This window comes from Malaclemys terrapin, chromosome 4, assembly GCF_027887155.1.
Source record: "Malaclemys terrapin pileata isolate rMalTer1 chromosome 4, rMalTer1.hap1, whole genome shotgun sequence".
Lineage (NCBI taxonomy): Eukaryota > Metazoa > Chordata > Testudines > Emydidae > Malaclemys > Malaclemys terrapin.
Window position 1 is genome coordinate 9132044 of NC_071508.1, and position 12537 is coordinate 9144580.

The window sequence follows — 12537 nt, forward strand, 5'->3', positions numbered from 1 at the left end:
AGCAAAATGTCAATGTAACTTGTCTGGGCTGGAAGAAAGGGCATCCCTTTACTCAAACAAACAAACATTCAAGTCATTGTTATAGTAAGTGCTCTGGGATCATTAGGGCAGTTACCGGGAAAGTGATTCACAGCAGGGGACATAAAAGATTTAAGTAAGATGTTTCAGATCATTGGGGTACAGATACCTGTGTGTCCACATCTCAGGGAGAAAAAACAAGAAAGTAACGTGCTGTGCCCTGGGTAAACCCACTGAGCAGTCCGGCATCCCTTTTGCATTACAAGGCTCAGCCCGGCTGTAAGCTCTTCATTCTCTATGAACAGAGAACCATATCCATTCCTCCAATTCTCACAAAGGGGAACAATGCCAGCCAGTTATAGATTGACTATACCTTTTCATTTTAAAACCGAACTACTCAAAACTTGGCCAAAAGTATCTGAGAAGAATGTGGAAGCCATCTCATAAAGGTCAACAGTTTGTGAAAGGTAGGCACATCTGTCTATCCAGAGGTGGTGTTAATAACCATTGCCTGGCAAGGCTCTGGGAGTCAGGCAGCCAGGATCACACTCAAAAAAAATGTATTTGATTATAAAGAATGGGCACTTCTTTTAAATTACTCTAGTGCTAGGGGTCAGAAATCTTTCCGTTAATTAGGGAGAATTTCAGATGCCTCCCTCAAGCAGCTTGTCTCTTATTGCTACTTACAAGATACCTTCTTTACTTTCACGTGGTCCACTCAGCTCTTTATCTTAGCAACTGATCCATCAGACAAATCCACAAGTTAGAACCCTCAGACATGCTACATTGCTTAGGATAATATCTCCAGTTTGTAACATGTCACAAGGCAGATACAGAATGTTCTCCTGACTAATTCCTCCATTGCTTTTTTCGAAATACTGAGGTCTGAGAAAGCCAGAGACCTGAGTAATGAGCTACACACCCTGAATGGATGTCACACGTCTAAGTTTGTAACTATACTTCTATTAGTAAGAGATTTATCCATGCACTAACTACCCAATAGCTGATTTTATCTATTGGGCACTGCTGTACAGAGAGTGTAAAGAGTACGTGTGTGCATATTTGTTCTCTGCATCCAGTGGTGTGGTGGTAAAAAAAGTGGGTAAACTAATCTAAACTAAGCTCCATATTCCCCAAATGAGAAGTGGGTAAACTCTGTTTACCTGCATTTACCACTGACTACACCGGTGCATCCATTCCCACACTCATCACAGTCTGACCACCTTACACATTCTGAAAGTCATCCAATCACAAGGATACTTTTCTCTCTCTTTTCCCCTGCCCCTGTACTGGTAAGGAGTGATTTCCATCCCCCACTTCAGTTGTTGTACATGCAAAACTTTCTACAAAATGTACAAATGAGAGAAACCATATTCCCTTTTGTGAGTGAGACAGACTTAGCCTTTAGCCACTGAAGTTGTGAACAGTACGACGAGTGAAACGACAGATCACAGCACAGTAGGTGGTTGGACATGGAAAATAAACACCCCATCCTAGGAAAGAAGAATATCCTGGGAGTCCCCAGCCCTGAATGCTATTGGCAATAACTGCTTGCAGCTTTGGAAGGAGGAACTATGAGTTAAACCAATTAATCTCCCCCCGTCAGGCATCAGTGGAGCAGGTGACACCAACACACAGGAGTCAGCCCTTACCGCCAGGAGGAGGTTTGTTTTTTGAGGTGAGGATGACAAAGCCAAATCCTTCATTCTCTTTCCGCTGTAGCAGGACATCATAGGCTTCTGGGGGCTGTCTGCTTGTGACCTCTACCCGGTTCAGCCGGGGAGATCCATTTTGAGTGGAAATGGGCAGCTGCAACTCCTCCTCGTCTGGCTGTTTCTCGACTACAAACACCACAAAAATAAAGTATAAGGTAGAATCAGTAAGAGTGGTGTGGAGCTGGATAACTGCAAGGATAAACATGATCAGATCACTAACAGAACGGAGAAGCACCTCCCTTCCCGCTGGGGGCTTATTAACAAGGCAACTGAAACCAGATGGAATCAGAATACAGGGTAGAACCATTTACACTTTGGGCTCAAGTTGCTACAGAGGTTTAAGGACGTTTAATAGGAGAGTTTAATGTTTGCCAACTCCATTCTGCAATACACACTTATACCTCAGAAGGGAACAGTCTGGGCGTGCAGCAGCACAGAGGTAGCGCTCAGTTGCTGATGCCCTTAATAATGCTAGCCTAACCCTGGTTGTCTCTTCAGGGGCTCTTTTTTGGCAACACTATTTTCCTGTGTGGTGTAAGCACAAGATCTATGGCAGAAACCCACCTTAAAACTGGGACTATTGCTATTTCCATTGCAGAGAACCAACTGTTTATGTCAAAAGGTGTACCAATATTTTAAAGGGTAATTCAAATGTTGAAGCCCAGCCTCTTCGATGGAAAACTAACAAAATCCCAGTCTTGAAGCATTGCCTGTGAGGACCATGCCACATCAGGGAATTCAGAGGAAAATAAAGCTGTACAATGAAGGGATTTTTCTTTTTCTTTCTTTTTAAATTAAATAAAGGAGAAATAAACAGAGACCAGAGGCAGAGTTGGCCCTGATGCAGATGAAGCCATGTAAGCTTTTCAAGATCTCTGAATCAGACCCTCTCTTGCAGGAACATGTTACATTGGCAAAATTACACTGTCAGGGAGGCAATGCAACTTGAGATGCAAAGACTGAAAATTGCTTTTCCTCCGATTAGATTAATCTTTTCTGAGCCTTTAGATGGCCTCTTTCTGTGCTTGGCTCAATCTGCTCTCCTGGCACCGCGCTATGACAGGCTGGCAGCAACCACCAGGTACAGCACCAATATAATACATCGGTAGTTATAGGTGGATAATATCTAATTAAATACTTTACATATTTTCACTTCGAACAAAAAATGAAAGACAGACTCATGAAGTGGTTGCAATCTACATAGAAATACAGTGTGACTGGAGACCCTGCCCCCTCCCGGTTTGGCTGGTTTCTGTGTGGCACCTGGGAGAAACACCATGATAATTTTAACCACTAACACCCCTGTGAGGTAGGTAGATATCATCCCCATTTTACGGACAGTGACACAGAAGTCACTTGATTTGTCAAAGACTGCACAGTGTGTCAGCGACCGGCCTGGAATTAGAATTTAGGACCTTCTAGGCTCACAGACTCATACTTGGCCCACTAGGCCATGCTGCCTGCCATTTGCATGACAGTGAAAGCGAAGATGTTCTGAAAGTGATACACTTCCTATTTTTTCTCAGTTTATAAGGAATGGTTCTAGTTATCTTGACTGAAAGACCCATGAAAGGCAGTGGGGTTTACTAATGAGAACAGGAGATTGCAAGCCAGGACTCCTGGGTTCTGTTTTCAGTTCTGTCACTGATGTGGTTAGTGACATCTCAGGTGCATGACAACCCTTCTGTCCCTCAGTTTCCATATCTGTAAATTCCATTGCCACTGAACTGCCTACAGAACGCTGATCTGACTCTAACATTAATTTCTGCATTTAATTAAATAATGCACTTAAACCTGCTGCACAAATTCTAACAAACCTCAGAATGTAGTGTTGTAATGCAGAAAGAAGGTTTGTGTTACTGCCCAGAGTACACAGAGCCATGAGTGGCTTTAATAACAAATGCTTGTAAAGTGCTTTCAGATCTTCCAATGAAAAACACTATAGAACAAGAGAGCATCACTATTACAGTGCTTTCCAGAGCCGCAGCGCAAATGGGTGCCCCCTTTTTTATCCCATTCTCTTCCCTCCAAGAACATCTGCTTGATACAATTTTGTGTTACCCCATTCATCCAGAAGTGGAGCTGACCCCCTGAGTTCACATCATTCCTGATGTACTAGTAGTTCTGTTACTGTATCGCTTTATATCATCTGATTATGGCCGTGGAAACATTCCTTTACACTAAGTCCAGGAACAAGGGCTCCAATGGCCATGCTACCAGACTCTGGCAAACCTAGTGGGACTGGGTTTAATCTGGACACCTGGCACATACCGCCAAAGAAGATCTTCCTCCGGACAGTGAGCAGCACCTGGCCATTCCGCGCAGCACCGGTCATCAAGTCCAGGACCTGTTTGTGTGATTTCCCTTTGACAGAGATTCCGTCAATGCACATCAGCTCATCAGCAGCTCGGAGTCGGCCGTCTTTCTCTGCTGCTCCCAGTGGGATGATGGCCCCAATATATATCTGTCAACAGAGTGTAATCATTGGTTCTGGGGTGTAGAATGTACAGAATATGTAATGTTTGAATCCCCAGATAAAGAGGGACTTTCTGCAGGGTTTCCTTTACAAAAATTATTTCCCCCACCTAAATCTAGCAGAAATTCACGCTATAGAAGCCATATTAGACTGACCTCATTTGCATGTGTAGAAATGAGCAAACTGTGACAGTCCCAGCTTCCTGACGTTCACACTTAATGCTCATCTTATTTTAAGAAAAAAGAAGAACAGGAGTACTTGTGGCACCTTAGAGACTAACAAATTTATTAGAGCATAAGCTTTCGTGGACTACAGCCCACTTCTTCGTTATGCATCCGAAGAAGTGGGCTGTAGTCCACGAAAGCTTATGCTCTAATAAATTTTTTGGTCTCTAAGGTGCCACAAGTACTCCTGTTCTTCTTTTTGCGGATACAGACTAACACGGCTGCTACCCTGAAACCTGTCTTATTTTAAGGTTTGTTTTTATTACTGCCATGTATTATTCATGAATTCCTATCAACTGAAGGGTCACCACCTCATGAGTAGGTTAAGCTCTCTGTATTTGTACACTTACCTGTTTGTCTTGCTGTTTTAGTGTATTCATGTGTTATTTATATATTTGTTCTGTGCACCAAAAATTACTCAAAATTTTTGAAAAGAAATGCCTGTGTCACTCAATCAACACAACAAAGACACATCATCATTACTGAGACCTGCAAGGTGACTCCAGTGTAGAATTTAAAGTTCAGCAAAGAGCCTAAGAGCACAGCTGCTCAGAAATTGCCACTCAAAATCTGCAATGTGCAAGTATTGGTGATCACAGCATGAATTCAAACAGCTGCAGCCCTCACCCCCCCTTTGGCCTGCACCTTTTCTCCCAAGGAAACACCAGCTAAATGATAGAGACAGGAGCATGAAACATATAGTAGTTTTATATGCTAGAAAAAAGTTCAGTTTAAGTGAAAAATTAAAAACAATTATGTCCAGCATGTGTCCAAGGTTAAGCAGCAAGAACATGTTCATTCCAAAAACCCATCTTCATATTGCACTCAGGGCATTGCTATGATTATTACCAACACAGCTATAGTTGCTATAGCAACAAAATAGTAGAATACAATAAAAAACCTAAAATTGCTTATTACTTCCTCTAGAAAAAGCACTCTGTTCTTCCTTTCCTTTAAATGCAAGTCAGAAAACAAACTGGCATTGGATCTCAGATGTGACTGGAGAATGCATTTTAATTACATATGAGAGGACATGCTATCTAGCAGTATCTCTATCCCAAAAGCTTTAGCACCTTTGAAGGTTGGCAGGAGAGGAGCAGTCACTGCCATACGGTCAGGGACAGAGTCCTACTTTTCTGGTGAAGCTGTGCTTTGGCAAGTGAGAAACGGCAGAATTTCCTAAAGCCAGGCATAGCATGAATAGGGACTCTGGGAATTTCCATTCATGTCTTTGCCAATCTGCCTCCATCCTCCTCTCTGAAGCAGAGACTGCCACCTGAGTCAAATTGTATGACAGCTCTCCAGAGTGAAGCCAAAAAAACTTCACTAATTGGTGACCTAAAACCATATCTGAACTCCAATCTCTAGAAGCGAAAGACTTACAAAAACTATTTAAAAAAAAAGATTATAATTTTCTTCTTTCTTCCTTCCCTTCTGCAGCGTAATAACGCAACAAGTCGGTAACAAAGCTGGAGGTGATTTTTCTGAGATAGCCAGAAAGCCCTCTCCACTTGTTTATTTCCCAGTTAAATTGACACACATGTTGTACTGAGCATTACCAGCATGCATTGGTGCCAAGCCCATTAATAAGATTAGGTGCTATAACGTGCAAAGGTTTGGTGCCAACCCCATCTTTGAGAGCATTCTCAGGATAGAACAATTAAAGGCTCGATGGAGAACTGCTGCCGCCAAGAAAGATTCTAGACAAACAGAAAGTGACTGAGAGCCTGGGGGGGACTGAAATCAACCATGAAGAGGAAAGGGAAGAAAGGTAATAAACCATTTTATCTTCTTCCATTGGATTTTAATGGGACTGGAGTTAAATCGCTGTTTAGCCAGAACGGTTTCTTTTTTTTAAATCTCGTCTAACACAACACATCAAAAAGCTCCACACTCAACTTGTTTCATTAACTACTGCTATAGGTCCTCACTGCAGTCACTCATTAGCATTCTGTTGAGAACCAGGCCACATTCAGATATCCCTGGACAGATGCAGTGCATGTTTGCTCTACCAGGATGAACATGGGCAAGTTAAGTGCCAAACATGCAGATAAGGGTTTTCCCCCCAGATCTAATCTAGACCACAACTTTTTAATGGGCTTGTCACTGAGGCCCTTCTCTCTCCATCAAGACACAAGTGTTGCTATGGAGGAGTATCCCAGTGATGCTTGCAGAAATCCAACAATTGCTCACTTTGACAAAGGACTCTGCTGATCACTGAATAAAAGATAACTAAACCAGCCTGCCCAATTCGTTTACTCTTTTTACCTGTCGAAGCTTTAGCTCAACATCTGACTGCTGAAGTATTTCTGTTCGAGTTCTTTCACTGCTAGAACCCGGGGCTATCTCCCTCTGTAGGAATTTGGGGTAATGCATTTCTCTCCTTCCACGTGACAAATTAACCTGAGTTGCCACCTCAATTTGTGGAAGGCCACTCCCAAGCTGATGAGCTCCCCACTCACGCCAACCTCTGTAAGTTTGGCCCAGGTTGTGTTTGAATACTGAGCGACAGTAGGGTCTTCACAGCTTTCAAGGCGAGTGACCAAATGGAATTTTGCCCCAAGTTTCCCCTGCCAACTAAAGGTCATTAGGGCTCAACTAAATAAGTCATGTTTGTAGATCCTCCCATAACACCACGCCCCATTTTCCCAGTTTGTCAATTGGTGTGAACTTGTACTATGAACATTATTTCTCTAAAGCTTAAAGACAGAGCCAAATGTCTTCGCCTTCCATTCTCGATCATCTACTGCCCACTTGTAACCAAATTTGCAGCAACTTAGCTCTGAAAACATTTTGAGAAAGCCAACTTGAACCAGGAGTGAAGCAGTATAAAAACATACTGCAGCTGTTTAAGCTGAATATGATATCAACATACAGCATGGCTGTTTATGGTGAAGATGGAAATAAAGTTTATCCACTTAACTCAACATGGGGGAAAAAAATGAAAACGATCGTGTGAACGAGACATTACAAAAGCTACAGCACAAGCTCCTGAAGTCTAGGTAACAGATAACTTAATTCACTTACTGACTGGTCTGGTCCATCCCCTCCGAGCACGCGGAAGCCAAACCCAGACTCCTGTTTTCGCAGGAAAACATCCAAATCCTTTGTGTTTGGAGCTAGTTAAGACAAATATGAAAAGTGCATAATAAGTTACATTTGATTATTGGAGAGAAGATTAAAATGTGTTTACATTTTTCTTTAATCAACACAGTTGTGCAACCAGTTATAAGCTTGTAGTTTTCCATTGACAAAACAGAGTGGTCAGATTGTTTTAGTAAGGAACATAACCAATTCCTCAGTGATGTTATCTTCCTATCATGTGGAGTGATGAGCATGTCCAGAAACAGCTGCAGATGTCTTTCACTCTAACATTATTTCACAGGGACCAAAACACCTCCTACCATTATGTTTGTATGGGTTGGGATTAAGGTGCAGTCTATAATCGCTACAAATAGGGCCAATTTCACAACGCTGAAAACAATCGTGAGCCAAATCAGCGGGGAGGAAGAATTTAACTAGAAAAGTGAATGGTAATTGGGAATCATTTAAGAACACCTCGCTGAGGAAGAAGGCCATGCTGGTTAAAAAGCTAACCTTGTTTAGAGGGGAAATGAAGGCAACTATAAAAAATAAAATACATAAAAAAAAATGGAAGAAAGGGGAAGTTGATAATAATGAATATAAATAAGAAGTTAGGAACTGTAGAAAATTGACAAGTGAAGCAAAAGGACACACGGATCTATGGCCAGCAGAGTAAAAGATAAGGAGTTTTTAAAATACATTAGGAACAAAAATAATCCTGATAATGGTATTGGTCCAGTACTAGATGAAAATGGTAGAATTATCAAAAATAATGCAGAAAAGGCAGAAGTGTTCAGTACCATAGTTTTGTTCAGTATTTGGGGGGAAAAAACAGATTATACACATTATTCTTATGGTGATGACAAAACACTTTCCATTCCACTAGTATCTCTGGAGGATGTCAAACAGAAGCTGCAGAAGTAAGACATTTTTAAATCAGCAGGTCTAGATTACTTGAGAGTTTTAAAAGAGCTCACTTATGAGCTCGCTGGACCATTAATGTTGATTTTCAATAAGTCTTGATTTTCAATAAGTCTGAGGAAGTTTCTGAGGACTATAAATAAGCTAATATTGTGCCAATTTTTAAAAAGGGATGACTCTGGTAGTTATGGGCCGGTCCACTGGACCTCGATCCCTGGCAAGATAATAGAGTGGCTGATCCTGGATTCGATTAATGAAGAATTAAAGGAGGGTAATGTGATTAATGCAAATCAACATGGGTTTATGAAAAATGGATCCTGTCAAATTAACTTGATATCTTCTTTTGATAAAATAAGTTTGGTTGATAAAGATAATAGTGTTGACATAATGTACTTTGACTTGGTACTGCATGACATTTCGATTAAAAAACTAGAGTGATATGAAATTAACATGGCACACTTTAAGTGGATTAAAAACTGGCTAACAGGTCTCAAAATGTAACTCTAAATGGGGAATCATTATTGAGTGGGTGTGCTTCCAATGAGATTCAGTAGGTATTGGTTCTTGACTCTATGCTAGTTCACATTTTTATCGACTTTGAAGAAAATATAATATCATCACTGATAAAGTTTGCAGATAACACAAGCGTTGGGAGAATGAAGAGGACAAGTCACTGATTTAGATAAATCTGGATTGCTTGGTAAATTAGGCGCAAGCAAACAATATGTGTATTAGTACAGCTAAATATAAATGTATACATGTAGGAACAAAGAATGTAGGCCATACTTCCAGGATGGGGGACTTTAACCTGGGAAGCAGTGACTCTGAAAAATATTTGGGGGTTGTGGCAGATAATCAACTGAACATGAGCTCCCAGTGTGACGCTGTAGTCAAAAGGGCTAATGCGATTCTGGGATACATAAACAGGAGAATCTTGAGTAGGAGTGGAGAGATTGTCCTACCTCCAAATCTGGCACTCATGCAACCACTGCTGGTACACGGTGTCCAATTTTGGTGCCCACAATTCAGGAAGGATGTTGATAAATGGGAGAGGGGTCAGAGAAGAGCGAGGAGAATGGTTGAAGGATTAGAAAAACTGCCTTATAGTGATAGACTCAAAGAGCTCAATCTATTTAGCTTACCAAAGAGAAGGTTAAGGGATGACTTGAGTACAGTTGGTAAGTGTCTACCATGGGAAACAGATATTTAATAATGAGCTCTTCAATCTAGTAGAGAAAGGTATAACATGATCCAATGGCTAGAAGTTGAATCGAGACAAATTCAGACTAGAAATAAAGCATAAACTTTTAATGGTGAGAGTAATTAATGATTGGAACAATTTACCAAGGGTTGCAGTGAATTTTTCGTAACTGAAAATTGTTGCATCAAGATTGGATATTTTTCTACAAGATCTGCTCTAGGAATTACTTTGGAAAAGTTCTATGACCGGTGTTATACAGGAGGTCAGAATAGGGTCACAATCATCCCTTCTGGCTTTGGAATCTATCAAGCTACAGTTCATCTCAGACAGGACCATATTTGACAAGCAATTGAACTATCTAGTTTACTTCGGCTGCTTAGAATTAGAACATCTTCCAATTTGGCAAGAGCTCCTCAAAAATATTACAAGATATGGTGCAGCAAAAACAGTGCGAGTTCCACCTCTCATAATTTCAAATACACCAAGATATGACTTCATATATGACTTGATATACAAATTTCCTATCATACTTTCCAATCAAGTTTTACTAACTAACTCTCAATATGTTAAATTATGCATTTGCCTCCAGTTTGTTTAGTTTGACTTTTGTTTTTGCTCTGCTCTATAGTTGTTGCTATCTATGGTTCAATTGTTAAACAACAGGACACTTTTTTTTTTTGAGTAACTAGAAATTGTAGTTTCATTATGTAATAAGTGCATAGCCACTATAGCCAAAGTAAATTCAAATTTCAATGAAGCATTTCTTAAGAAGTGTCTTTGCAGGGATGGTACTATCCAATTATCAAAGCTCATGTTTGCAAAATTATAAAAAGTGCTGATAGGGAAAATGGAAATTAAATAGTAATAAAATGTTGAAGACAGTTATGTAATATTAATTAGGTCAATGTCAGAGAACCTGACTGCTGATTTCCTATTTCATGTATGAAACTTATTGCTGGGTAATAAGTGTTACTGAGGGACAATGTTAAGGTTAATTTTCTCTCGAGTCAGATGTACTGAAATGAATAGAAAAGCAGCAGCAGCTTATTGGGGTACCAGGTTAAGATAAAGTACAGATGTGCCATACTCCAGGCCACCAGCTTAGGAAAATGAACATGTGGTTTGCTTTTCCTGGGCCTGCAAAGCTTTCGCTTTATCCAGAACCAACCTTTTACACAAACAACGCAAATCTAATTAAGAGCATATTTACAGCATTTCTGTGAAGTGCTATATAATTAAATGTATGGCTGAAACACCGCACTGGGGAGCATGTTTGTTTACAGTGGGAAATTCACAGGCAACAAGCCCTTTGTGACTTCGATGACGCTGCTATGCTTCATTTGTAGTTATGTAACTATTTATTTTCATGTTGCAGCCCATCTGCTGACACTGTATCCCCCTTATTTACTATAAAACATATTCTTGACTGGTCATTTATGGGGCTACTTTAATCCCTACGAGCTCACCCAGGAGTGTATTTATTTTATATGGCATGTTTGGCATGCCAAATGGCTTTGGTTTATCCAGTGTATACTATTACATTTAAAATCATAGCTAGGCAGCAGTTCTGTATCTGCACCTGTTCTCATGCACGGTTTGTAAATCTTTGCTAGTAAACAGACTATGCTATCCACACAAAACAGACGGACTGCTGAGCTGTGATTTCCAATGGAATCATTAGCTAGGATATAATCACAGAAACGACTATGGTCATTTTACTTCCTCATCTTCTTTCTAAATATGCCCTGAGGAGCACGAAGTTTAAAGACTTGTGTACATGAAGGAAATACAGAACACATCCTGTTGTGCTACAGCATATTCCCAGCATAAGAGGTCTGTGTACTTACGCTTGTCTTCAAATATTGTCTTAGACTTCAGATAGACTTCTGAAGGGTCTAGTTTTGGAGAACCTGACCTCACAGCAGCAGGTGGGAATGGCATAGGCTGTGGAATGGAATCACTGATAGCCTCTAAGCTTCCTGAATTCTCCTGCTTATCTAGCTTCTGAAACAACAACAAAAAAAGCAGAGTAAGAAGAGTATGTTAAGTTCAAAATGATCAATAAACTGGCTTAAATAGGTGAGAAAAAACAATAAAATAGTAAACTTGTAATGCATGGCACACAACTGCATAATCTACTCCAGTTCAACCCAGCTTCTCCCAGTAAGATATGGGCTTCATACACCGTATGCTTCTGTTCAGCCTGTTCAAAACTTGAAAAAACGACAACGCTTCTACTGGAGAATGGACCTGGAAACAATGTGTGTGAAGTGGCTCATGCCCAGAGTGTGAGCAAGTGTATGTAATTTCCCATGTACACTGCCTGTATTGTAACTCTTCTTGGGTCAAGTCTTATTTGGTACACACAACTGAAAAGGACTCAACGTATACAGAGTATAAGGCTTTTATTTTTTTCCCTTTACTTGGTAATAAGGTTGTGGATCTCAGAGAACATCTTTTAGGTTGGCATTTCCCAGACTCTGGTCTGCATAACACTGCAGGTGGGCTGCAGATTGCTGGCTGGTCACAAGGTGCTGGTTCTCCAAATTCCAAGCTGCCAAACTGCATCAGAAAGCTAAAAATACATTAAGTTCTTCTCCAGTGTCAGTTTTCCATGTATGTATTTGCTGCATTTATCATAGGAATATTATGCAATCATGAATTGTTGAAGAGGTAACTATGCAATTGTGAACAGGAAAGGTGGTGAACCGAAGACAATTAAAATGCGTTCCATGCTACGAAAATGTTTGAGTCCATGGCCTAGATTGCCCCAGTCAGTTTATATTACTCTTACTACAAACTTCTTTAAGTGGTCCTTGAACATAACTGCTGATCGATTGATTTCAGTGTGAAATGCAGGGAGATGTGTCTATAAAAAGAATCTTCTTCCAGAAAGTC

The 12537-nt window shown here is 40.5% G+C and overlaps 1 protein-coding gene across 3 annotated transcripts in view; it reads right to left on the reverse strand.

Annotated features, from left to right (window-relative positions):
- Nucleotides 1-12537, reverse strand: part of MAGI3 (membrane associated guanylate kinase, WW and PDZ domain containing 3) — a 208555-nt gene that overhangs the window by 24535 nt on the left and 171483 nt on the right. For all 3 annotated transcript variants that reach the window (XM_054027114.1, XM_054027113.1, XM_054027115.1), the window contains 4 exons: nt 11487-11643; nt 7461-7552; nt 4005-4197; nt 1671-1859 (listed from right to left, as the gene is read on the reverse strand). In XM_054027114.1, coding sequence (XP_053883089.1) covers nt 1671-1859; nt 4005-4197; nt 7461-7552; nt 11487-11643 — 631 coding nt within the window. The remainder of the gene's footprint in view (nt 1-1670; nt 1860-4004; nt 4198-7460; nt 7553-11486; nt 11644-12537) is intronic.